This window comes from Lissotriton vulgaris, unplaced genomic scaffold (genome assembly GCF_964263255.1).
Source record: "Lissotriton vulgaris unplaced genomic scaffold, aLisVul1.2 SCAFFOLD_440, whole genome shotgun sequence".
NCBI classification, from domain to species: Eukaryota; Metazoa; Chordata; class Amphibia; order Caudata; family Salamandridae; genus Lissotriton; species Lissotriton vulgaris.
The window spans coordinates 229,199-256,047 of record NW_028245134.1 but is presented as its reverse complement, the minus strand read 5'-3'; the positions used below and the strand labels follow the sequence as shown (position 1 = coordinate 256,047).

Genomic DNA, 26,849 nt, shown 5'->3' with positions numbered 1-26,849 from the left:
TTTAGGCAAGTAATATCGTTTTTGATAAAATAGTTGTAAAAAATAGTGTTCTTTAATTATTATTTTTTTAGTTCATATCGTAATTTTGTTACTATTGTTCGTGTAATTGTTTTTAATTTGTAAGTATGTGATTGATATTTATAATGTACATTATGTAATACTGATTTATTTTACTTTCATTTTAAGTTGCGGGGTGCCATGTTTGTAGGGGTATAGTTAAGAAATTACTAAATAACATTCATTTTGTTAATGAAAATTTATATTTACATTGTTTATGAATTTTGTAAATTATTTCAAGTAATGTTTATATTAACATTCGTCTATTTACTAAATTAATAGGGCTATTGCAATATGTAATGTGTTGAAAGTAAAGTAGTTTACCTACCGTTGATTAGACTGGAGTGGGAATAGTTAAATGTAACACCTCTAATGTCCACAGCTCTCCCTACTTTTGCACAGACTGGGGTGGGAATAGACAAGTATAGTCTGCCGAAGTACAGTGTTTGCCCTACTGTTGCACAGACTGAACTGGGATTAGTAAATATTACCCCTCCGAAGTCCAACACTTTTCCTACTCTTGTGCTGGTTGGAGTGAGAATAGTAAATCTAACCCTGCGAAAGTCCAACCCTTTCCCTACTATTATGCTGTTTGGAGTGGGAATGGAAAATGTAACCCCTCCGAAGTCCAACATTTTCCCTACTGTTGCCCTGGTTGGAGTTGGAAAAATAAATCAAATCCCTCAGAAATCCAACACTTGCACTACAGTTGAGTTGTTTGGAGTGGAAATAATATATTTAACCCCCTTTGAAGACCCACAATTTCTCTACTGTTGCCTAGTGGGAATAGTATATCTATTATTCCAGACTCCAATACTTTTCCTAATATTGGTTAAATATGATTTTTATTATTATGTGTTTATAATTGTAATTTTATATTAATTGTTTACATTTGTATTACTTTTTGTAAATGTCTTTTGTTGTTTTACATTTCTTAAATTATTTGTTTAGCAATTTATGTAATGTTTTGGAATTGAATTGTTAATAAATGTGTATGTTTTATATATATATATATATATATATATATATATATATATATATATATATATATATATATATATATATATATATATATATCACAAACAGCAAGATGCACGCTCTCAGCAGCTGCCACAAAACACCAGACCAGGTACAATCCAGCGCAGCGTTTCAGGTTGCGGTGTGTGTGGTCTGTGGACGCTGTATTGAATTGAAAACTGTGCCGCTGCTGATCTTAAGAGCACGCATGATCAATTTTTAAAAATCTTAGCACATTTGCACATTTATCTTTTATGTCCGCGGCTGATATTAAAAGCACGCTGGACAAATTGTTTTAAATTGTTACATTGTACCTTTTCATGTGAAAGCCGCTTTTACCTGCACTTTACCGTCCTCGTGGCCTCGTTCCGCCCCGGCTTGTGCCGTTTGTTGCGGAGGGCCAGCTCGAGGAGCGCACTTCCTGTTGGCTGACACCACTTCCGCCCTGCACTAGTCTTTGCAGGTGAGCGGTCTAGTGCTCCCTCCCCCTTTAGTACTTAATGGTGGCATGGAGGAAGCGCAGCGGACGAGCGCAGCGGGAGCGCCGACTTCGCGCCGAAGTCACGCACAAGTCAAGCCCGTCTGCGCCTGTCCGCGCCAGCACGGGCCCAGGGACCAGTTCCTCTGCCCACGATTACGTAACCTATTCTCGTACTGCCTTACTGCGGTTGCGGGGGCCTTCTTGTTCCTCGATTATCGTTTTTAATTGTCACAATGCGCCCACTTCTTGCCCAAATTGCAGCCTCTCATTGGAATCTTTTATTTCAAGCATAGATTGTATGTCTTCTACTTTTTGGAATATTCCCTCCCGCAGTCACACTTCCCCCTCCACTCCGCCCAATCCCTGTTCCCTTCTAAGGTTTATTAGTATTAATTGTCGATCTCTCTCGAAACACAAGAGAGATATTTTTGACCTTTTGGAGACAGCTAGCCCAGCTGCCATGTTTGTCACTGAAACCTGGTTAAATGATAGCTCTGGCCCTGACATTGCCATGGCTCTCCCCAATGATTACACCTATGTTGGGCGGAACCGGGTTCTTAAAGATGGCGGGGGAATCGCCATTATTTTCAAGAGAGAATTCTCTTGTAAATGGGAAGACCTCGATTTTCCAAACTGCGAAGCGGGTTTGTTTAAACTCTTACTTACTCCTCATTTTACTCTAACCGGCACGCTGATCTATCGTCCGCCGGGCTCTGCTAGTAGTTGGGCTTCCTCCTTCCCTGAACTTATTGCCCCATTCTTGGCGCAATCAACTAATCTTATCGTCGTTGGTGACTTAAACATCCATTTTAACTCTGCTTCGTGTGCCATTTCTACACGCCTCTTACAGGATCTTGCAGCCTTAGATCTTCATCTTCATAATTTCGACCCCACTCACAAGGCCGGTAATCTTTTAGATCCCATCATTTCTAACCTCACTGGTATTTCCTACCAATCTTCAACGCCGGTCACCTGGTCGGACCATTTTATTGTTAACTTCTCAATTAAAATGACTATGGTTAATTCCTCTAATCCCGCTCTCCCTCACAAAGCCAGCAGGAACTGGAAACGTTTAGACGTAGACAAACTAAACTCCTTTCTTGCCAACTCAAAACCTGCGTCTTCCAGTATAACTACTAAAGAGCTACCTACTGTCAGATTGTGGTTGACAACAGCGTTGGATTCCTGTCTCCCGACTCAAAGAAATAAATCTCAAATCCATCACCCTCCGGCACCATGGTTCACTGACGCACTTCGCCAAGAAAAATCCAATTGTAAAAAACTGGAACGCATATGGCGTTCCAACTATAACTCTGATCAGAAAGTAAAATACAAGGCTGCCCTTAAAGCTTATCACTCGGCTTGTGATATCGCCAGAGCCAATTTTGCTAATACCACTATTCTTACGGCGCAAAATAGACCCAAGGCCCTGTTTAAAATAGTTAAAGAGCTTTCAGGTGCGTCTACTGTACCTAAGGATCCCTGTCTGGACACTGCCCAGTGTGATGTTTTAGCCAATTTCTTTGTTGAGAAGATTGATAAGATCTATGATACTTTTAACTCTACTCCCGTTGCGTCCACTTACCCTGATCTAATCTTACGCACTCCCCCTCCTGCTATTATCCCTTGCTCCATTTCCGCTATTCCCCTACTTCACGCTTGGGATCCTATCTCCCCTACGCTTTTAAAAAAGTATCTGCAAGACATAAAATCTGGTTCCCCCTTTGACCCAATGCCTCCTCAAGTTCTGAGCTCTTTGGACCCTGCCCTACTCCATATTATTTTGAAGGTTCTGAATGCGTCACTAACTGAAGGTATCGTTCCTAATGAATGGAAGCACGCTATGGTGGTCCCATTATTAAACAAGGCCAACGCAGATCCCAACAAACCATCTAACTTTCGCCCTATTTCTTTGCTTTCATGTTTCTCTAAAATTCTAGAGAAACACGTTAATTCTTTGCTCAATTCCCACGTCGAAACCTCTAATCTTCTTCATGGTTCTCAATCCGGGTTCAGGGCTGGTTTTTCTACTGAAACCACTCTCCTTGGTGTGTCGGAATCCTTCAGACAAAAGGTGGACAATGGGGAGACAGTGGCACTCATATTGCTTGATTTGAGTGCCGCATTTGACACCGTCTCCCACTCCATCTTGTTGTCCACCTTGAAATCTGTGGGTGTCGATGGTTCCGCCCTGGCCTGGATTGCTAATTTCCTTTCTGATCGCACGTTTCAAGTTTTTTCTTCTACATCTGTTTCATCAATATTCCCCTCTAATCACAGTGTTCCACAAGGGTCTATCCTCAGACCTCTTTTTTTTAATTTGTATGTGAGACCTCTTGCTTTTTTGGCGGAACAGACAGGTCTTACAATTTATTCCTATGCCGATGACACTCAAGTCGTCTACTCACTCTCCACTAACAAAAATCTTCCCTCTTCCTCTCTTCAAGTTGGACTAAAACAAATATCTGCATGGATGCTTGAGCACAAATTAAAACTGAATGGGGACAAAACAGAACTGATCCTGTTTGGCTCTGACACCTCGCTCTGGGGCCCACAACATTGGCCACCGGAGATGGGCCCTCTACCTACCCCAACTACGACTGCTCGCAATCTTGGGGTCCTCCTTGACAATCAATTGTCCTTCAGGCAGCACGTCGTGAAAGTCTCCGCCACCTGTACCACCATCATCAGGTGGCTGAGGAAAATCACGTGGATGCTGCCTGTTGACACCCTGAGGACTGTAGTCCAGGCTCTTGTCACCTCACGCCTGGACTATGGGAACATCCTACTCCTGGGTGCCTGCAAGGAGGTAACTAGGAAGTACCAGGTGGTACAAAACATGGCTGTTCGCCTTATTTGTAACCTACCCGCCAGAACCTCGGCCACGTCTCATATGCGTAAACTGCATTGGCTGCGAATTGAGGGCAGAGTCAAATTCAAGGCACTATGTCTCATGCACAAGATCTTGACTGGAAGAGCTCCACACTACCTATCTGTTCTAGTGCAGCAATATATCCCCCCCCGCACACTTAGGTCATCCACCCAGAATAAGTTTAGGATACCGCGTGTCAAGAGAGCTAAAATGGGAGGCCGTTCGTTCTCCCTGTTAGCACCTTCTCTTTGGAACTCCCTACCCCCACCTCTGCGTTCTGAAATGTGCTTCTTGACTTTCCGTAAAGGAATTAAGACCTAGCTCTTCAATACTTAAACTGCTGGTCTGACGCTCCTCTCACCCTGTATATCGTTCTGTTTGCCTTAGCGCCGGGAAACCTCTGGGTAGCTGCTCGCTTAATAAATGTAATTATAATAATAATAATAATAATCCAAGGGTGTTTATTCCACAAGCTACATGTTTCGGCTTCTCACAAGCCTTGTTCACGCAAGTGAAAGATCGTGTGCACACAGTTTAAATTGTGTAACAAACAAAATAGAAAGCGGACTGCAGGTAAAATGATGGCAGACATGTTACGTTAATACATAAACAAAGTGACCAAAATCAAGCGAACACACCAGAAAATCATGGCTTTCAGATAGATATTAAATCTTGTCCCACATCGATAAATATCAAGGACATATTGCAAAGATTTCCAAAATTGAAAATCCGAGCGGAAACCCACAGATAATATTACATAAGGATAGGGCCACTAGATGAGTTGGATGAATATATATATATATATATATATGTATATGTATATATATATATATATATATATATATGTGTGTTTTAATGTATTATTTACTGTAGTAAATGTAATGAATTAAACAAAAACATGAATGCAATGTGAGACATATATTTTTAATAATTGTGTTACATTTTTTATATATATATATATATATATATATATATATATATATATATATATATATATATATACACAAATGTGTGTTTATATAAATATATATCAATCAAACAGGATTTGTAAAGTGCAGCTGCTTCACTAGTGAGGACCTTGAGGCACTGTGGGATTATGCTGCCTGTACTTATTGGTTGAACATCCAGGTGTTGAGGTCCTTCCTGAACTGCGATGGTGAGACTCTGAGGTGTAGGGTGTTCAAGGTCTTAGCCGCCAGGTGCGAGAAGAAGCCGCCTCCGCTGTTCGCTCGGCGGATGTGTTGGGTGGCTGCTAGGGAGAGGGATCCGGAACAAAGCTCCCTGGTGGGTTGGTGAAAGTTCACTCGTTTGTTGAGCTACGTCGGTCCTTCGTTGTATAGTGCTTTGTAAGCGTGGGTGAGCAGCTTGAACCAGCATCTCTATGCGACTGGTAGCCAATGGAGTTTCAATAGGTGAGAGGTGATGAGTGTCTGTCTGGGGAGGTCGAGGATGAGTCTGGATGCTCTGGATTTTCCTCATGAGTTGGGCAGTGATTCCTTTGTAGAGTTAGTTGCCATAGTCGAGTCTGCTGGTGATGAGAGCTTGTGTGCTGGTTCACCTATTGCTGGGTGAGTCAGAAGGTGAAAAGGCAAACGGAGGAGACTGCACTGACCTGCTTCATGGATAGCTGGCTGTTGAGGATGGTGCCTATGTTGCTGGGGCGTTCCGTGGGTTTGAGGGTAGGGCACAGCTCAGATGACCCCGTTTGTTGTTCCAGAGGGGTGTCCTTGCCTCTCCTGAAGATGAGTACTTCTGCCTTGTCTGTGTTGAGTTTGAGAGTGTTGTTGTTCATCCAGATGGCCACATCCTTCATGAATCTTTGAAACTTGTCTTTGATGGCCGTTTGTTAGAGAGAGGATGAGTTGGGTGTCATAGGTAAGATGATGTTCAGTCTGTGGCTCCTAATGATGTTAGCTAGTGGTGTCATGTATATGTTGAAGAGGGTTGAGCTGCGGGAAGAGCCTTGAGGTACCCTGCAGGTGATATTCTTAGGGTGCATTGAGTAGAGTGGAGGATGATTTTTTCTGCATTTTTCCTGTGAGGTATGATGCGATCCACTTGAGGGCTGCTCCTAGGATTCCGATCTGATGGAGTCTGTTGTTCAGTGTGTGTGGTGGGATATGGTTTCGAAGGCTGCTGAAAGGTTGCGGAGGATGAGGGCTTCTGTTTTTCCGTGGTCTAGCAGTATTCTGATGTCATCAGTGGCTGCGACTAGGGCGGTCTCAGTGATGTGGTTTGCTCTGAAGCAGGCTTGGGAGGGGTCTAGCAGGTTGTGGTTCTCCAGATGTCTGGTTAGCTGGATGTTTTTCAATTACCTTGGCCAAGAAGGAGAGCAGAGAGTTGGGTTGGTAGTTCTTGAGATCTCCTGGGTTGGCGGGTTGGTTCTTCAGCAACGGATTCACATATGCATGTTTCCATTTCTTGGGGAAGTGGCCCTTGGTAATCGAGGAGTTCAAGACCTTGGTGAGTTCTTTTCCGATGGGTTGATTGCCGAGGGTGAAAATGTGTTGGGGGAAGGGGTCTACTTGGGTTCCGTAGTGGATGGATCTCATGATGAATGCCGTTTCTTTCTAGGTAAGGGTGTTCCACGAGGTGAGCTGGTGATAGTGGACGTCAGTCGATGTGAGGAGGTTGCCCTCGGCGGGGGTTGGAGTGAGAAGACTTCCTAGATGGTGCAGATTTTGTTGTGAAAAAAGTCTAATAGTGTGTCACAGATAGGTTGTGAAGGTGATGATGTTTTGGTTGCCGAGGGGTAATGTAGTATTGATGTGTAGTATTGAATATTAGTGAGCTTTATTTAATTAACAATATATTAATTGTAAGTTTTAAAACGTACTACTTTATATATTAGGAACTCTATTTGTGTATGTTTTTTAACAATATTAGTGTGAAATGACTTTTTTTCTCCATATTTTTGTACTTACCATAATAAGAATAGGGAGACAATCTTTTAGACACTATATTTGTGTTCCAGGATATTTTTGATTTCAAGATTGGGTCAGCGATCCTATGCAACTAGACTGGATCGGTCTGGGATCTAGTTTGCTCCCTCAAATGTTCTAGTGGTGCATGAGATTCAAATTTCTACGTGGCCGGCTACAAACTGCCACTAAATTTAGATGCAGGATGTTGCTGTGAGACAGAATGTCAATTCACCTTTCCAGTTGGACCTAGCTCTAACTGCCTGGATAAACTGATTGTACTAGATACAAAACCTTTTTGCTACAAGTCAGTCTGCTTTGTCAATCTCAAGAAACATCAAGGCTTATTACCCGCAAGCCTCCAGGATGAGCCAGTATTATTTGGCCAATTAAATGGGGGCATGTTCCCTTAGTATGCTTTTCTTAACACCTTCCATGTGTCGGACGGCCGTCTGACGTCACGTTAGGTGTGTGCGCCGGACGGCTGGGGCCGTCCGACTTGTGCATGCGTAAAATCCGCCCGCACAGCAGGGAAATTTGCGCCACAACGCATGGGTAAATATGCTCTCCACATCACTGGAGTCAAGCTATCCAGGCTGAAGAAGGCTGATAGCCAGAAACCGGTCCTTGGATGCTTGATTCCGGTCTGGGAAAGACATGGCTTGGTAGTTCGGGCTGGACTGTTCCCATGAGGCACAGGGTCAAGGCTGATTCGCATATAGCCATTGTCTGACCTAGGGTGGTGTGGAGTGAAAAAAAACGATGGATCTAGGCCCAGATCTTTGTACTGGGGTAAATGTAAGACATTGTTCTGCATTCTGTCCATCAACTGTGTTTTTTGCAATTTCCAAACCAGCCCAGCGGTGATTACGGACCGTATACATCTGGTGAGTGTACAACCACTTATGTTTTGGACCGGACCAAAGTGTAACCAGTTCCTTACAGGCTGCATGAATGTTCCCTGAATACAGGAATCAATGCCATTATGGGCTACACCTGTTCAATAAACCTCACAGCTGTGCCTGATGCGCTGACCACATGACTCTCACCAGAATCTGCCTGCGCTGAAGTGTGACTACAAGGAACATTGCATATCAAATACATTCCGAATAGTCTGCACTGCCAGGCAGCCACTTGGCCAAATACATAGATCCAGGCATGCCGGTACCATAGTTTAACCTGTGCCTTGAGGTTTGGTGCACACTGCTTCATTCCATTAATTCATCATCCAAATGAAGATCATTCATATGGGCACCTGGCATAGCTCACATGCCCCGTCCATCATCCCCTTTGGTATCGCTTTGTTCGCCCTAAGTTGGCAGGGAATGCCCAGACGTGGGTCCCTTGCTCACTCTACCACTGGATTCAAGGTAGCCTGGCTGATGAGGGTTATGAATCCGAAACCGGTCCCACAATGCTTGTTTCCGGTCCAGGGAAGACATGGCTTGGCAGTTCGGGCTGACTGTTCCCATGAGGCACAGCGTCAGACTGATTTGCATATGGGTATATCTGAACTGAGGTGGGAAGTGAGCTAAAGAATGGTGATGGATTAAACCCAGATCAGTTGACTGGGGGTGAGTGTTTGATTTGCTCAGACGCTCCGTCCATCATCCCCTTTGGTATCGCTTAGGAGGGTGAGAGGTAACTGCTATTGCCCAGTAATAATTGACTTTGGTAACATTGCTCTTTTGAGTCTGACATCCGCTTTGTGGTCCATGAAACCATGTTGAAAAATAATACCAAGGAACTGTATTTATCACGAACTTTAAAATCTATATAAATCAAATCAAAAAACATAATGCTGAAAGAAATTTTAGAGGAAAATCTCTGTCCGGTCATTATACTTCAGTGCAGCCCAATGGCCGAACGCAGTTAGCCTCTGACACGCACAAACATTACAGAAGACAACCAGAGAGAGGCTGGTACTTTAAACACCAGCACAACCATCCACAAACACTTTGGTTAGCCATTCTTTGGTAAGTGAAAAAGAATGGGTTATACTTTCATGTCCACTTAGCTCACCCACCCCACTTGCAATAAAAACGACGTGGATTATCTTAGTATCACCAGAAGTGGCCACAGACGTGTGCAGTTTTACCAATGTCATCATATTCTAGCACAGATGCATTCTAGGAGCACAGTCCTGTCTCCCTTTATCAGTGAACCCATTGGACCAACAGACCTCAAACAATTATTTGCCGGTAACAGCACCTTGGTGCCCATACTCTATATTAGTTTCCACTGAGAAACAATATAGGTGGAGACAGTCGGACTGACCTGTAGCTTGGGGTGGATGAATCCTGACATCTCCCCCTCTGCATTTCGAGGATAGTCCTCACGGCTGATGAGCGTGTACGCTTCCATGTCAACGGCAGGGAAGGATGTGCCTGGAAAAAAGATCAAAGCAAGAGTGACTTTTTAAATGAGAGTTGGAAAGGTTGGGGAAGAGTACCATGCATGAGAGAGGGAGTGTTAAAGACAGCTCAATAGGGAAAGAGATGCAAAAGGGAAGCAAGAACTAGGCGTTTTAGAAGTCTAGAGAGAGAACAAGAAATGGAAATGGAAGAAAGCAAGATGATTGGAGAAAAACTATGGAAGCGTATACTGAATACTTTTTCTACGTGGTCACCCCAGATTTTTCACCTCTTGCTGAACCCTATATAATTTGTTGCCTGCTTTTCAACTTCGCATTTCACCCCTGCTAACTAGGAGTAAAGTGCCTGTGCTCCCCCCTCTAAACATGGTTAAATAGGTATATTGGTAATTGTCATATTTAACTTGCCTATAGGTCCCTAATTAATGGAGCTGTGGCCTGCAAATTAAATGCCACCAGTGGACTGCTTAACCTATTGTACCATCGGCCACAGCTGCAATGCAAACATAGCTTCAGGCCAAGCCTGTGTAGCACAACTGTAGCGGTATAAAGACTGCAATTCAAACTGTCATGTAAACCCTGATAGCCCACAAGCCTGATGCATGGTATTTAAAAGTAGGAAATGTTGAAACTTAATGTGAACACGTACTTAAAGAAACTAGCACCCAAAAACTATTTTTCACAGTGACATGCCTAGATGTCCTATGTAGAAAAGAATGAATACAAATTAGAATCCTAATACTGTGTCTCGGAAATGGGGTCAGCTAGAAAAATAATTTAACTGCTAGTTTTAAGAGTTGCTGAAAATCTAATTCAATTGTGAAGTCAGATATTTAATAAATATTAAAGAAATGTAACTTTTAGAAAGTTACCTGTTCTGTGCCTTAAGTTCTGGGAGGCTAATTTGCATTTCCTTTCCAACTTCTCTCAATTAGTGATGGGCATTTGAATAGGTGTGAATGAGGTGTTAAATCCTCCCAGGTGCTACACAATACATGTGATTGACTGACAGATCGACCTGAATTGGCATAGATGAGTCCTGAACCTCACAGAATATGCACATTGGGAACTATGGGTATCCTTTTTGACATTGCAGTGTCAAATCCAGAGTTGGGCAGAACTCGTGAAGTTTCCCTCAGTGGAACTCAATAAAGTTAATTAGAAACTCCATGAGATTCTGCGGAATACCAGTGGGCAGAAATATGCACGTCGTGCTGCAATTTAGCGCCAGTACTGCACGCATCGCTGAAAAATCAGTGCGTATGGCACCATGCAATGCGCAAGAGCGCGTGCCCATTCAACGGGATTTGAGAAAATCTACTTGAGCAGCTCCAAATCTACTCGATAAGCAGCCCTCTACCCTTGTCCGCCCGCATTAGAAAATGGTGTTAAGGGATGCCAGATCTTGCTCACATTTCTGGAACCTCGCGGGGAAAAAATTCACCTAGCAGAGATTGGCAATTTGGCAGCACTCCATGTTAAAAGAATAATGAGAAGTCGACAGATTCTGCAGGTGGAATGAAACATTCTGCCACCCCTAGTCAAATCCAAGCATGGCAATTTTTAGATCAAGCCTGGGCAGCGCATGCGCTGCTCTGCGAGCAATAATATACTAAAGGGGTTAACCCAATGAATCCACCAACAACTGGGTAAACAAGCACATGCAAATACAAATAATGCGTTGGAACCAATCTATACTAAACAACAAGTAGAAGGAAAACATAAATTATTCCTTCCAACGAAAAAGTGAGAGCATTCATTTTTACCAATAGGGTAATAGGGAATAGAGGATATATTCCAAAAATGTTTGATTTATTTTCTTTCATAGTTTACATTTTTTTTGCATTGTATATAATGGTGTATTAATGTATGTATGTATATATAGCTAAATATAAAAAGTCTTTCACTTCTTTGCATATAGCCTCATAAAAAACTTTGCTTGAATTGCCTTTTGTCAATGATATTAATTTGTATATGATTAATCTGGAGAGTGAACCTTGTTGGAAGGAATAATATATGTTTTTCTTCAATTTATTGTTTAGTATTGATAAGTTCCAACGCATTATTTGTATTTGCATGTGCGCTGCACTGCAAGACGTGCTGTATTTGAAGCTCCATTTGAATTGGAGTAAAGGAGTATTCAGATCTCCGTCCAACTACAGGTTTTGGTTGATTACATAGCATCCTATAAATCTGTTCTGTCTTTCTTATTGTTTCTTTATTGTTCCTAACTATTTCCTTTTTATTGTTTGTTTGTTTTAGTAACGGCAGACAAGGACACGTTTGCCTATACTGAGGACCACATCAAGAACCTGCTGAGCGCTCCACCCGTTTTTGCTTCAGTTTCCTTGAGTGTGTCTGCTACTTCCCAGAACGAATCTGATAAACTGCTTCGCTTAAAAAAGAAGCAAATTAGAACAGACCTTCATGGTCATTTTTTATTGCAGCACTTACGTGAAGGGACTATTCCAGGTGGGTTACAAATTAAAAATATCCCAGTAATCTTCACTGAAGACCCAATTTTTAAAAAAGGTTTCTCTTTCATTGAAACCAAGTGCAGCAGGGACCTTGTGGTCCTGACAGTAGAGACTGCAGTCAGGATCTCGAAACAAGAATTGGATGAAATTGCAAAACTAGAAGCTGAAATTAGTACAAACCCTACTATAGTTGATGCCAAGGCATTACTAGAAAAAGTTGAGAACGAGATACAGGAATTTAAAGACTATACGTTTACGCAGAAAACAAATCAATTTGAGAAAGACAAAAAGAGTTTTTCATTGGATAACGTATATCCATATTTGCTGGTGGATTTTTATACTAAACTAGACTCGAGACGATAACTATCCGATAATCAGGGTAGATCAAGGAAACAGTTCATCTCATTTTCTGACACTACATCATCTTCAGGCACTGATAGCGACTCTAGTAGTAATAATAATCGCCCTAATAGAAATCGGAATTGGAATTCAAACCAGCAACAACAAGGGCAATCACCCAATCCTTTTTTATTGAGAAGCCAGACTCGCCTCAGGGGCAGGGTGAGATATACGATACCTTTGGAGATGAAAACCCGCCGCCAGTACTACAAAAACTAACAGTATCCCCTATTTTCAACCTCTCTAAAAGAGTGCTAACACAAGCGGAGGAAAGTATATTATCAAAGGGATTATCCTTTGTGCTCTCTAAAAGGAGGGATTTTGTCAGAATGAAAACCGAATTCATTGAATTCTGCCGCAAATTAAGACTAACAATGTTTTTCTTGGAGAATCCTATACCCTTTTCGACTGAAGTAACGGTGCTACGCAACAAGTCGACCTTTTGTCCACCAGGGAATAAGATCCCTAAAGATTTTCGAAAAAAGTGTTCTGTCTGCCATTTCTGAGATGGAAAGAGAAAGAAATTTGTGAAATTTAACACTACTAAAGAACAAATGACTGCTCTTACAACCCTAAGAAATGACCCAACGGTCATTATAAAGCAGGCCGATAAGGGCGGGTCAATAGTAGTGTGGGATACCACCGACTATACGAATGAAATAATGAGACAACTGGATGACCCTAGTTGTTATCGCAAAATAGGTAAAGATCCCACAAGTGAGCTACAAAATCAGTTGTTCGCAATAATCCAAGATGGATTTGAGCAAGGGTTTGTTGGAGCCAAAGAACTAGAGTACTTACAGATTAAACATCCTAAAACACCAATGTTTTACGTACTGCCAAAGGTCCATAAAAATCAGGACAAACCACCAGGGAGACCCATCGTGGCAGGACGTGGTTCTCTACTGGAGCCCATCGCTAAGTACGTAGATTGTTTTTTGAAACAATTTATGAATCAGGTTATCTCGTACCTACAGGACACTACCGATTTTATAAATAAATTGGAGACACTGAATTTTTGTGAAGGGACGGACACATTGGTCACCTTAGATGTGACGTCCCTTTGCACTCAAATCCCCCAGGATGAAGCAGTGGCAGTGCTTTCATCCTTCTTAGACTCATGTCCCAGACCAGAGCGAGTGCTGACAAAGTTCCTAGTCAACCTAGCATCCTTTGCGTTAAGGGAAAATTACTTTTGTTTCAACAGGGAGTTTTATTATCAAGTAAAGGGGGTGGCAATGGGCTGCCCGTTTGCACCAGAGTTGGCTGTATTATTTATGTCTATGTACGAAAACACCTACATACATAATAATAATCCATTCGGTCATCATATTGGAACGTGGCTGCGTTTCATAGATGATGTGTTCATGGTGTGGACAGGGGGAATTAACAAGTCAAGTCAAGTCAATAAATTTATATAGCGCGCTACATACCCAGAGGGTCTCAAGGCGCTTGAAGAGGGGTGGGGAATTACTTCTCGAATATCCAGGTTTTAAGTTGCTTTCTGAATTCTAGGTGGTTTTGAGTGAGGCGAAGGTGCATGGGAAGTGAGTTCCAGGTTTTGGCCGCTAGGTAGGAGAATGATCTTCCTCCCATGGTGGTTTTGTTGACGCGGGGAACAGCAGCGAGGGCTTGGTTGGAAGAGCGCAGCTGGCGGGTGGGGGGGTGTAGAAGGAAAGACGTGTATTGAGGCAATCGGGTCCAAGTTCGTAAAGAGCTTTGTGTGCGTGGGTGAGGAGGCGGAAAGTTATCCTCTTATTGACGGGGAGCCAGTGAAGGTTTTTCAGGTGACCAGAAATGTGTTCTTTACGCGGGATGTCTAATATGAGTCTGGCTGATGCGTTCTGGATGCGTTGGAGTTTTTTCTGAAGTTTTGCGGTGGTGCCGGCGTAAAGGGTGTTTCCGTAGTCCAGGCGGCTTGTAACCAGTGCGTGGGTGACCGTTTTTCTAGTTTCGGTGGGGATCCAGCGAAATGTTTTTTTGAGCATACGAAGAATATTGAAGCAAGATGCACCAGTGGTTGAACTCAAGAACACCCGACATACAGTTTAGTCTCTCACATTCTGAAACTAGAATTCCATTTCTTGATGTAGAAGTGTTCCCTAAAGCAGGCAAATTAGCAACATCTTTATTTGTCAAACCAACTGACCGCAACAAGGCTTTACTGTTTGAAAGTAACCACCCCAGAAGCCTCAAGGAAAACCTCCCTTACGGCCAGTTTCTGCGAGAGCGCAGAAATTGCACGTATAATGAAGATTACCATCAACATGCAAAAAATTTGGTATCTAAACTCTGTGACCGAGGGTACCCAAAAAAACTTGTACAAAATTGCATGAAAAGAGCGAGGTGGACCCTAGAGAGACACTTCTTGAACGTAAAAAGAAACCAGATCTAAAACGCCAAGTCTGTATCACGACATACTGTCCCAATGTCAACCAGCTGAAACGCGTTATTGGACAAAACTGGCATCTGGTAAAGAATCTAGATGAGAGCCTAAAAGACCCACCGCTATTCGCTTTTAAAAAAAAGAATAGTGTTGCAAACCATGTAGTGCGAGCAGCGATGCCACTAGAAACCCAACCATCCCTGCGCCAAATGATGGGATTGGCCCCAATTTTAGGGCACCACAAATGTGGAACATGCTTGTGTTGTGAGACCACAGTGGAAGGGACCGTATTCCAGCACAAAGGCATATCCTGGAAACACAAGACATTCAGCAACTGCAAATCAAAGTTTGTGGTGTATGGGATATACTGCCCCTGTGATCGCCTATATATTGGCAAAACCAATCAAGAAGTGCGCCAACGCATCTCCCAACATAAATCCAGACGCAAAAGAAAGGTAGTAAACGCACCTTTGGTAAATCACTGGGCTAAGATGCAACATCAACTTAGTGATTTGAAGTGGACTGTGATTTCCAAAGTAGAAAAGGATCCCCGTGGGGGCGATTGGAATCTCAAATTATCCAAAAGGGAAGCGCTACTTATTGTCAACTTCGACACGGCTGTGTCGGGCTTAAATGAACTGTCCGAAATTTATAAATTATAACTGTGTCCTGTATAATGTATCCAACACCTAGGGTTATACTGGTGAGTACCAGAAAGGCCTGCCTCCTTTAGACTGAAGCCTTGTCTTCTACCTGCATTATTGAGCACCCTCATAAAACTGTGGTCTTTATTTGTTTGAATATCGGCCGCCCCCAGATTGTGCATTCAACAGTGGTTGCGATTCCATTTAATGAAATCCGGTGAATGACCTTTTTTATATAGATCAATTTTTTTTTACATCAATTGATGGCCAGATAGTAATATCCACCCAAGCGAGGCCACGCCCATTGTGGGCGTCGCATTTTGACGTGTTCTGTTAAATTGCACACTACCTCGCCTGCTTGTAACACGCATGCGCGAGGAAGTAGTGCCCGTGTAGACGCCATTTACATCGTCATGAGGTTCTGACCCCGGGTAAGTAATGCTTCCCGTTCCCTACCCGGTTCATCAGTAATGCACCGTCGTAACAGCTATCTACTTTATTTTCCCGTAGAGGTGCCGTCGAAGAGAGAATATTCTGGACATTTTGCAGGACCGCCTACTGCCCTTAAAAAGCCAATAGTCTTAATCAGTAAGAACCACTCTATGTTCCTAACTTTGATTCCCCATGTGTATCTGTGTAGTTAGGTAACGTGATGTTAACTTTATTCCAGACCGAGTGTACGACTGCTTACACCAATACCGGCCCCGAAACTACTGCATGAAATAGTAGCGGTAAGAGCCACTCCTTGTTTCGAACTTTGATTCTTCAACGCGCATCTGTTCAGTTAGATGACGTGATGTTTATCTTATTCCAGACCGAGTGTTAAAAACGTATGACTGCCTACATCAATACCGGTCCCGAAACAACCACATAAAATAGTAGTGGTAAGACACGCTGCGCTGGTGTGGATATATATGAAATCGTAAAGATTCCTCCTATCCCGTTTAATAATTTGGCCATGCATTTCCATCCTCAGGCCGTGTCACCACATATTGCTTTGAGTAATAGCATCGGGAAATAGAAGATACGAGGAACACGGGACTTGGTAAGAGAGTCCCACAATAAATCTTTCTTCTCCCCTGCTATGGAGCATCGCCCCTGGCTAACGCTTACTTTAATGTTAAACCTCTGCAGGTAAAAACGTTTACCGAGTTCGTCCTTCGTACGTCAAAGAACACTGTATAATCGGTGAGTATACTATTATGTACGAACATCGTTGATGTTTGTCAACTTTATACTAAACCCTGACTTAATGGAGTCTCATAATGCGTATCTTTCAGGCCACTCGACTGTCGTCATAACCCCCTTCTTGTATTTTCAAGCGCGAAACCAGTGATCTTATCGCCGGTAAGCTTACATCTTTTCCCGTTTTTCTATAACGCAACCCAGCATGTAATTAGACATCTCGTGCAGAATTATAATAAAAGACACCCTTTCTTTTTAGGCTCAAAATTAGTCCTTCGAGGCTCCCTTTCCACCAGTTTGGGTATATACCAAGGAACGCCCTATGGTCCTAGTAACTCGGGTAAGCTGACTGCGGAGGCTGGTGTAGTAGTGCAATGTAGTATTCTTGCTGTGTCTTTTGGTTTTATTTATTTTTCTAAACACTTCCTCTCTAACATTGCATTTTGTATATTTTTAATTTTTTCTCACAGATATGTCGAGGCCCTGAGGAGAATCTCTCATGAATGATATGGGATTCGAAACGCGTAGGCCCATTCCTAGTTGGTCTGCTTGAGTATCTGGGTGTTTAAATAATTGAACCTGGAGCTCCATGTTGTACATTACCTTATTGTGATTCATTGTACATGATAGATACATAGGAATGTACTAGTTTAAAGTGACTTTTCACTTTTGAGTTAGAAAACAGAAGCAGACCTAGGCCCTTTTTACTGTGGCTTAGTAGTCTCTCCAACGTGTGTGAATATTTCTGTACGAGTGTGTTGATTTGTTTGACTGTGATATGCCTGAGTTTTTGAATGGATGTTTTTAAGTGATGGTAGTGTGGTGTGTCCTATATATTTTTCAATGTTCCTTGTTTACTATGTAATGAATTTAGAAATGAGTGTTTTGTATTAACATTGAAATAAACTGCTATTAAATAGCGATTCCCATTCTTGAATTGCCTTTCTTGATTTGGACGGCTAGTTGTGATTTGAATTATTGATATTAGTATTGGCACCTTGTTCTTGTTATTTGATAATCCGGCTCAGCCTTACTGATTAGAGCCAGCCCTTGTTTGTTTTGCGCCGTATTTGAGAATGGACATGAAGTTCCGCCCAGATTTTTCATTGGCTTGTGTCATTCCCCTTTGCAAATGGTGGCTTCTGATTGGCTAATAGACTTGTTAGACCCGCCTTAGTATCGCCTTGTCTTCATGAGGACTGGCCCTTTTACTTCTGTTGTTACATGGTATGTCTTCTTTAGTCTTTAAGCACTATTTTCTTTAGTGAGTTTCACCTACTGCAGGCATGACATGCTTTCCTTTAAAATTCAGCACGCCTTGCGTGCTTTCCCTTTCCAAACAGACCAGGACAATGGCGGCTGCTTCTTTGAAATGAAATAGGTCTCGTATTTATAAGAGTTGGAGCTACTGGCAGTGTAAATGACAATGCCTTTTATTTATGTGTTAATTATCAAAACACATAAATAAAAGGCATTGCCATTTACAATGCAAATAGCTTAAACTCTCGCAAATGCGAGACCTATTGCATTGCAAATGCATGTTAGTTTTTGCTTTCTGTTTGCTGGAAAACCCTGAGTTTGTTGTACTAGACTTCTGTTTCTGTGTTTGTGGAGTGAGGGGAAATACAAAGGTTGCTACAAAATGGAGTTACGTGGTAGATGTTGGAGGACACTAGAATTCCTACTGTGCACTTCCCCAGCCCTCAGAACAAAAGTTGAGTCTGGCCGAAGACGTTCGCCATCTGAGAATGAGCTAAGTGGGTAGCAGTATCTGTAGCAGGCGGAAACTTCACCGCATTGGTTAGGGTGTGTCCAGGAGTCATTCCCTCTCACAAGCACATGCCCGACATAAATGTGGCATCCGCAGGCACCCACTTCAGAACACTCGTGGACCTGAGGAAGAACAGGAGAGGACTGGACCTGGTGTCTGTGACCTGAGAGGAGCCCTAAAGGACCGGACTTGCTATCTTTTGAACCAAGGACAAAGATCTGGATTCCAAGGGTCATAAGGCTGACCTTCTCATCTAGCTGCAGGGATACAACAAGCCACTAGAGACCTTTCCTGAAACTGACCAGTGGCAGCTGGACATGGACTAGACCCTGCTCTTGTCCTCTGCCTGACACCCTGTGAGCACCTAAGTGCCTCTGTTGAGGGGCTTTAAAAGTGAGCTCATGTGATATAGCTTGGGATATAAAGGACTAAAAAGTCATAAGGGAAAATCTATACCCAGAACAAACCTGGGTTGGTGTATCTGATGGTCAGCCTCCAATTGCACCTGCAGCTAGTAACCACTCTTGACCGACCCTTTGTGCTTTTAGATGCTAATCCTACTTAAAACTTTTTTAATGATATGTCCTGTTCCTCATATTGGACTTTGATAATGTTTATTTTTTATTTATTACATTTAACTCTATTTTTTTGTTTTGAGGTAGAGATTTTGTTACTGCTTTGGTACCTTATCAATACTTTACACATAGCCCTAAGTTAAGCCTTTACACTGTGCTACAGATACAAGGACTTTCAGGGTTTCTGTGAGATGAATTGTGATTGTTCCTTGAGGTGGGGAGTCATCAACCCTAATTATTAATCGAATTTCTTACAAGGAGCCATTAAACTGTAAAAAAAAAAAAAAAGTGGGCCAGTTAAAAAATAAATTAAAAATATTTAGATGGAGATTTTGTCAGAGGACAGAAATAGAGAGGTGAGGGAAATCTAGTGTGAAATCACCAACAGAGATCGATGAGAAAAATGGAGAGGTGCAAGGAGAGAGGCGTTGGAGAGAAGAGCACGCGGAATAGAAAGAGCGGCGCCATCATTGTACGAATGTATAGGATCCGCATTCTTACGGTTATCCTCTGCTAGGACCTTTTTTGGGGGACAAAGGTTGATCATTCGATGTTTACTCCTTCAATGTCCTAATGTGGTGTTTTGCTTCCTACTTTCCGCCATCCGGAAGCACACCATTGGTTATTCGTTAAACAGCGCCGCCTTCCATCTGTACCATTAAACTGCATCAGTGATGTGCTTATAAAGGTTGGACCAGGACATGAGTAAAACACAGCCTCTGTCCAAAGTGGTGCCAGGTGGTCCTGGGATCCTTTTAGATCCGATTTTGAACCATTAATTGACCCCAGATTGAATAGCCTGGAAAGTACTTGAGGAAGAGGGGAGAAATCCGGTGGAAACCGATTTCTAGGATTTGATTTGCAGCCATAATGTCAATTTAACTGAATAGATGGACAGACAGAATGGCAATTAGCATATACACAGACGTCCAGAATGGTATGTGCTATTTATTGCCACTTTTCGGTACAAGGAGGAATCATGATTCATGAGAGGCGAAGCCACCCGTGGGTTACGAGGGCACTCTTTATTCTTAAGAATAAGAATAGAAAGCATCTCACACTCAGTGGAGCTGCATAAATGGTTTTTACAATTATGTTTTTTCATGTGCAGCAAATCTAAATAAAAACATGTTGAACCATAGCCATACCACAAGGGGTTAAAGCCGTGCAGTGAGATCAAATAATAATAACTAGGCCTTTTGAGTTGGCCCAAGTTGTTTACATCTAAAGCAGTGTTCCTCCACCTGTTCTCAATGAACCTTGGGGGTCTGTATCTCTTTAGAAAATTAATTGATTTTAATCGATCAATAAAATATATATTATTAAAGATATAAAATTGAAATTTTTAAATATTCTGCAAATGTTTAGGAATTTGAAACTGGAGGCTAAAAATGAAGTTGGTATCCTCAGATTGATTCGCGGTAGCAGGGCATGTGCATTAAACAAAATGTAGGATGGACAATGGTTGGCCTCAATTGAATTTAGAAAAGCTCAAATGTTCCTATTAAAATTAAAATTGTGATTTTTTAAAAATATTCGTGTGGATTAAGTAAAATATTGCATCATTTGTGTATTTGTTTTATAAATGTTTTCTTCCCTGTTTTTGCGTACGGTTTGGCAGTTCAAATTATTAAAATTGCTTAGGCCGGGTCCACAGATTCTAATAATGACTTATTGGTGGTCACCAAATTCCAATAATGAAGCAGTGGGGGACTCTAAATTCCAGAAATGATTAACTGGGGGTCCACAGAAGTTAAAAGGTTGGAACCACTGTTGTAAAGTGATTCGAGAATGGAGTTTGTGACAAATTAATCATTCTTTTCTCGTCATTCGTTCTCTACTGTAGTAATAATGGCATTGAACTGCAGTCATTAATGTATAAATACGTGTATATTAGTACACTTGTTCCAATAATAGTTTAGTAGGCCTCATTTATTTTCAGAGGCAAGGCATACAGATATATATACTTATATATTTTCATTTTTAAACTGGAAACCTCAACTTTGCTCACTAAGCTAGTGCCCTCCATGGGATATGTGGTCTTCAGACTTCCCTAGGATTGAGAGAAGGGCATTCTGCCCCATTTTAACTTTCCAATTGTTGGTTTGTGATACACCATACCATGTATGCAGGTACATACGCTCCCACAACTCCTGCGAACCGTCAGCTCTGTCACTGGTACTTCAACCCTGCTCTGCACATATTTAAGATACTCACTTATTTGTATATTTAAAGTTTAGTTTCAGGAAAAGAAGTTCTACTTCAAAGTACAGACAGTTGGTTACACAGAGATCTTCCGAAGAAAGTATATGAAGTCCAAGTCCCAAACTCACACAGATCTGGTCTTTACCCAGAAGAAAAGCAAGAGTTTATCAGTTTCTCGAATTACAAACCTTGGTTGAATTTTTCGATGAAATCCAGCCCATGTCTGATGAGCGCTCTCATTTGTTCGAGACAGTCTGCTCTGACAACACCCTGTGGCTGCGGCCCAACCTCCATCCCTGAGGAGAAGAGATTGGAAAGTTTGAGGTGAATACTTGGACATCCTCAGAGATGTCACTCACACTACAAAATACTTTAACACCCACTTCGGATAACTTCTTGTGCGCCATCAGGCATTCCTCAGAGAGACTATCAACTTGTACTGAGTGTGGGCAAACATCTCTCACAGTAAGAGTGACATCACACAACATATTGATTTGTAATAACATCTCTCACAGTATAAGGGAGATCACACACAACCAGTACGAGTCAACATCTCTTGCAGTATCCACACAGATCCTTTTCTGTGAGTAGTGACCTTCCTAACATCACCAGACATCTCTCACAGACCTATGTAATCTATACTCTCTGTCCTTACAGTATTGCACATATCACATCCCCACACATACTATCTCATAGCCAGTGTGAGAAGACTTGTTGTACCAGCAGACCCCATTCAGTCAGGGATACCTTGTACTCTCTGTGAGGTGGACCTCCTTACTCTCTGAAACATCCCCTCACATGCCTCTTAACTCACATGACCTCACAGCGTCATGCACCCGCACACCACCCATGGAGTCATACACTCTGCTTCGAGGGCTGCGTCAAGCCAGACTCACCCATGCCGTTCTTGCATATGGAGTCGATGGTGTACGCTTCCTCGCCTGCCAGCTTGTACACGTAGATAGGACAGTTTTGCTTATAGTTGGTCTAATAAAAAAGATAATTCAAGGGATCATAAGAGAGCAGGAAGCTCAAGACATTCAAGAAGATACCACAGTCCATGTACTCACAGTCTCATACCACATCACGCATGCCGTCGGTGTGGGCCAAGATCCAGGCTATCCAGGAGATCGCGGGCCACATGACTTCCCAGGGACATCATAACCCCATTCCGACAAATATTTAATCCCTCTCATAACAAGACATGGGTGGACATGAAGTGATTCCATATTTTGTTTCAAGTGATATTTCTAGATCACATGTAGCACTCAAACTTGAGAAAGGATTCCTAAACTCTATGTGAGTATCATGAGCATATTTGTCCTCGGGAGAGTTAGCACAGCGAGGTAGCACGGATATTGTACCTGAGAAAAAGCTCAAGGTGACGGGTGTGAAGTGACACTGAAAGGGAGGTAAAGAAAGGCTACTAAATTTCTCAAGTTGTGAAAAATACTATGATGGATTTCAAAATTCCTTTCAATACCTGGCCTTTTTAGCAGAAATCTCTGATCCCATTGTAGTGGAGCAAATTCAAACAAAGTTGGAGAAAATATTTTGCAGATTTTCAGTAAGGTTTCTGTCCAGTTTGGGTGTACGATGGTAGGGATGTTGGCAAATGAACTTGGCTGTGTGGTTGTTTGATAGAGTGTGTAGAAATTTACTGTTTTTTGTTTCTACATATAGTAATGTGGGCATTGTAGTTGTGGAAGACATGACCATTTGATGGGGGCATGTAGGTATGTTGGTGGATGTATAAATGTGGCTGTGTGAATGTCTGATGGGTGTGTTTGGGTGTGTATTGGTGGATTTGCAGGCATGTAATGGTGGGTCTGCTTGATTGTATGATGTTGGGGCAAGACTGTATGATGGAGGAAGGGTGGCTATATGATGGTGGGTGAACACAAGTATGAAGGTGGCTGTTTTGGCACCCGATGATGGGTTAACACTGGGTGGCTGTATATTAGTCGATGTGTTCGCGTATGAGGTTGGGTGTGTGGATTTATGATGTTGACTATGCTGTGTGCTGATGTGTGATATTGCCTTTGTAGACGTCTGATGGTGGGCGTTTTGGCACCCGATGATGGGTTTAACAGTGGGTGGATATAATAGTTGATGTATTAGCGTATGATGTTTGGTGTGTGCAGGGCTTTAAGTGGGCCGGGTCCTGCCTGTGCTGACCACCGGCACTTCTAAAAAGCAGGTGCCGAGATGGGTCCCTATCGGGCTCTTCATTTTTGCCCGCATCCTCAGGGTGGAATTGTGTTTTTTAACTCTGCAGCAGTACCACCATTCAGCACCTGAGATGCATCCTGCTCAACACCCGCTCCGTCCACAGGCACGCCGTCGAGATCTGGAACCTGCTCGACACCACAGCCCCAGACGTCGCCTTCTTCACGGAAACCTGAATGAACGCCTCCTCAGCGCCTGACATCGCCATCGCCATCCCAGACGGCTACAAGATCATCCGAAGGGACCGCATCAACCACACCGGAGGAGGCATCGCCATCGTCCACAGGAACTCCATCCGCATCACGACCAACACCGACGACACCCTCACAACTGCCGAGCACCTGCACTTCCAAGTCCACATCAACCCCAAGACCACCCTCAGAGGCACCCTCATCTACAGACCTCCCGGACAATGCACACAATTCAGCGAAGACATCGCCGTCTTCATCAGCCCACACGCCCTCTGCTCCGCTGACTACATCCTCCTAGGGGACCTCAACTTCCACCTGGAGAACAACAACGACCGCAACACCACCACCCTGCTGGACAACCTCGCCAACCTGGGACTCAAGCAACTGGTGACCACCCCCACCCACTACGCCGGACACACACTCGACCCCGTCTTCGCATCCAGCAAGGACATCGCCTTCAGCCACGCCACCGGCCTCCACTGGACGGACCACAGCTGCGTCCACTTCAGCTTCGCAAGGACCACGATCCACCACCACCAGCAACAGGCTGCACGCAGGAACTGGAACAAGATCACAGCCGACCAGCTCGCGTCCTTCCTGAGCATGAACCCTCCCACCAGCACAACAAACCCTAGCCAGGCGGCCAACAACCTCACGAAGTGGATCAGCGACGGCACGCGGACGAGCTCGCCCCCCCTGAGGACCCTGCCCAGCAGACCCGGCAGCAAGAAAACCCCATGGTTCACCGACGAACTCAAGAGCTCCAAGAATAACTGCCGAGCTCTCGAGAGAACCTGGCGCAGAGACCCAACTCCGGACAACATGACTGCCCTCAAGCTCGCCACCCGAAAACACCACCAACTCATCCGCGCCACCAAAAAAACTGCATTCAAGGAACGACTGGACAACAACGCACACAACAGCAAAGAACTCTTCAACATCGTCAAAGAGCTCTCCAACCCCAACGCTGGAAACAACGGCATCACCTCTTCGAAAGACCTCTGCAACTCCCTCGCCTCCTACTTCCACAACAAGATCACGGACATACACAACAGCTTCAGCACTCAACCGACGCACGCCTCGACTGAACCACTGCCCCCCACCACAACCCTCCGCGCCTGGACCCCGATCAGCACAGAAGACACCGTCCGCACGATGAACTCCATCCACTCCGGATCTCCGACCGACCCCTGCCCTCACCACGTCTTCAACAAGGCCGACGCTGTCATCGCACCCCACCTGCGGGACCTCATCAACACCTCCTTCGACACCGCTACCTTCCCGGAGAGCTGGAAGCAGGCCGAACTCAGCGCTCTACTCAAGAAACCATCGGCTGACCCCACCGACCTCAAGAACTACCGCCCCATCTCGCTTCTCCCGTTTCCTGCAAAAGTCATCGAGAAGACCGTCAACAAGCAGCTGGCCGCCTTCCTCGAGACGAACGGATCCCTCGACCCCTCGCAGTCTGGCTTCCGGGCCAACCACAGCACCGAGACCGCCCTGATCGCAGTCACCGATGACATCAGAGCGCTGCTCGACAACGGAGAAACAGCGGCCCTCATCCTCCTCGACCTCTCCGCGGCCTTCGACACTGTCTGCCATCGTACCCTAGTACAACGCCTCAGCAACGTCGGAGTCCAGGAGAAGGCACTGGAGTGGATCATCTCCTTCCTTGCCGGGAGGACACAGAGAGTCCGCCTCCCCCCGTTCAGATCTGAAGCCACCGAAGTCATCTGCGGCGTCCCTCCAGGCTCCTCGCTCAGCCCAACCCTCTTCAACATCTACATGAGCCCACTCGCAGACATCGCACGCCAGCACAACCTCAACATCATCTCCTACGCCGACGACACCCAGCTGATCCTCTCCCTTACCAACGACCCCGCCACCGCCAGAGCCAACGTTCACGAAGGGATGAAAGAGGTAGCCGAATGGATGAAGAACAGCCGCCTGAAACTGAACTCAGACAAGACGGAAGTCCTCATCCTGGGATCCTTACCCGCCGCGTGGGACGACTCCTGGTGGCCCCCCGCCCTAGGCAGCGCACCCAAACCAACAGACCACGCACGCAACCTGGGCTTCATCCTGGACTCCTCCCTCTCCATGACCAGACAAGTCAACGCCGTCCCCTCGTCGTGCTTCAACATCCTGCGCATGCTACGCAAGATCTTCCGGTGGATCCCCACCGAGACCAGGAAGACAGTCGCCCAGGCCCTCGTCACCAGCCGTCTGGACTACGGCAACACCCTCTACGCCGGAACCACCGCCAAACTCCAGAAGAGACTCCAGCGGATCCAGAACGCCTCAGCACGACTCATCCTGGACATCCCCCGTCGCAGCCACATCTCCGGACACCTGAGAGATCTGCACTGGCTCCCGGTCAACAAAAGAATCACCTTCCGTCTCCTCACCCACGCACACAAAGCCCTACACAGCCAAGGCCCAGGATACCTCAACAGCCACCTCAACTTCTACGCTCCCAAACGCCAGCTCCGGTCGACCAGCCACGCCCTCGCCGCCGTCCCCCGCATCCGTAGAACCACCACAGGGGGACGGTCCTTCTCCTACCTCGCCGCCAAGACTTGGAACTCCCTCCCCACCCACCTCCGCCTGACCCAGGACCACCTCGCCTTCAGGAAGCAACTCAAGACCTGGTTGTTCGCGCAGTAGCAGACCCCACCCCCCTACCCCCCAGCGCCTTGAGACCCTCTGGGTAAGTAGTGCGCTATATAAATTCAATGATTGATTGATTGATTGAAGGTCAAAAAGACTCGTTATACTTCTCTCACAGTCTCATGATTTCATAACTGAAGCATTTTCAATATTATATATAAGGAAGCCATAGTTTTTGCTTATTTAGCTTATGGAACTAACAACCACTGAAAAATCTGTGCTTAGAATAGTGTGCCACCCAACCAGAAATTTGCTGCTTCTGTCACTGCATCCAGCCTAAAATAAGTCAGGACTATTGGCTTTGCCAATGGTTGTTAGTCGCATAAGATAAATAAGCAACAACTATGGCTTCATCATACGGAATATTTAAAATGCTTCAGTTCTGAAATGATGAG

The 26,849-nt window shown here is 44.1% G+C and overlaps 1 protein-coding gene across 5 annotated transcripts in view; it reads right to left on the bottom strand.

The window, feature by feature from the left end:
* Positions 1–26,849, bottom strand: part of LOC147666511 (N-acyl-aromatic-L-amino acid amidohydrolase (carboxylate-forming)-like) — a 244,627-nt gene that overhangs the window by 10,655 nt on the left and 207,123 nt on the right. For all 5 annotated transcript variants that reach the window (XM_086949020.1, XM_086949022.1, XM_086949023.1 and 2 more), the window contains exons 4-6: positions 22,261–22,351; positions 21,553–21,660; positions 9,626–9,735 (exon numbers count right to left, since the gene is read on the bottom strand). In XM_086949020.1, the coding sequence (XP_086805146.1) occupies positions 9,626–9,735; positions 21,553–21,660; positions 22,261–22,351 (309 nt within the window). The remainder of the gene's footprint in view (positions 1–9,625; positions 9,736–21,552; positions 21,661–22,260; positions 22,352–26,849) is intronic.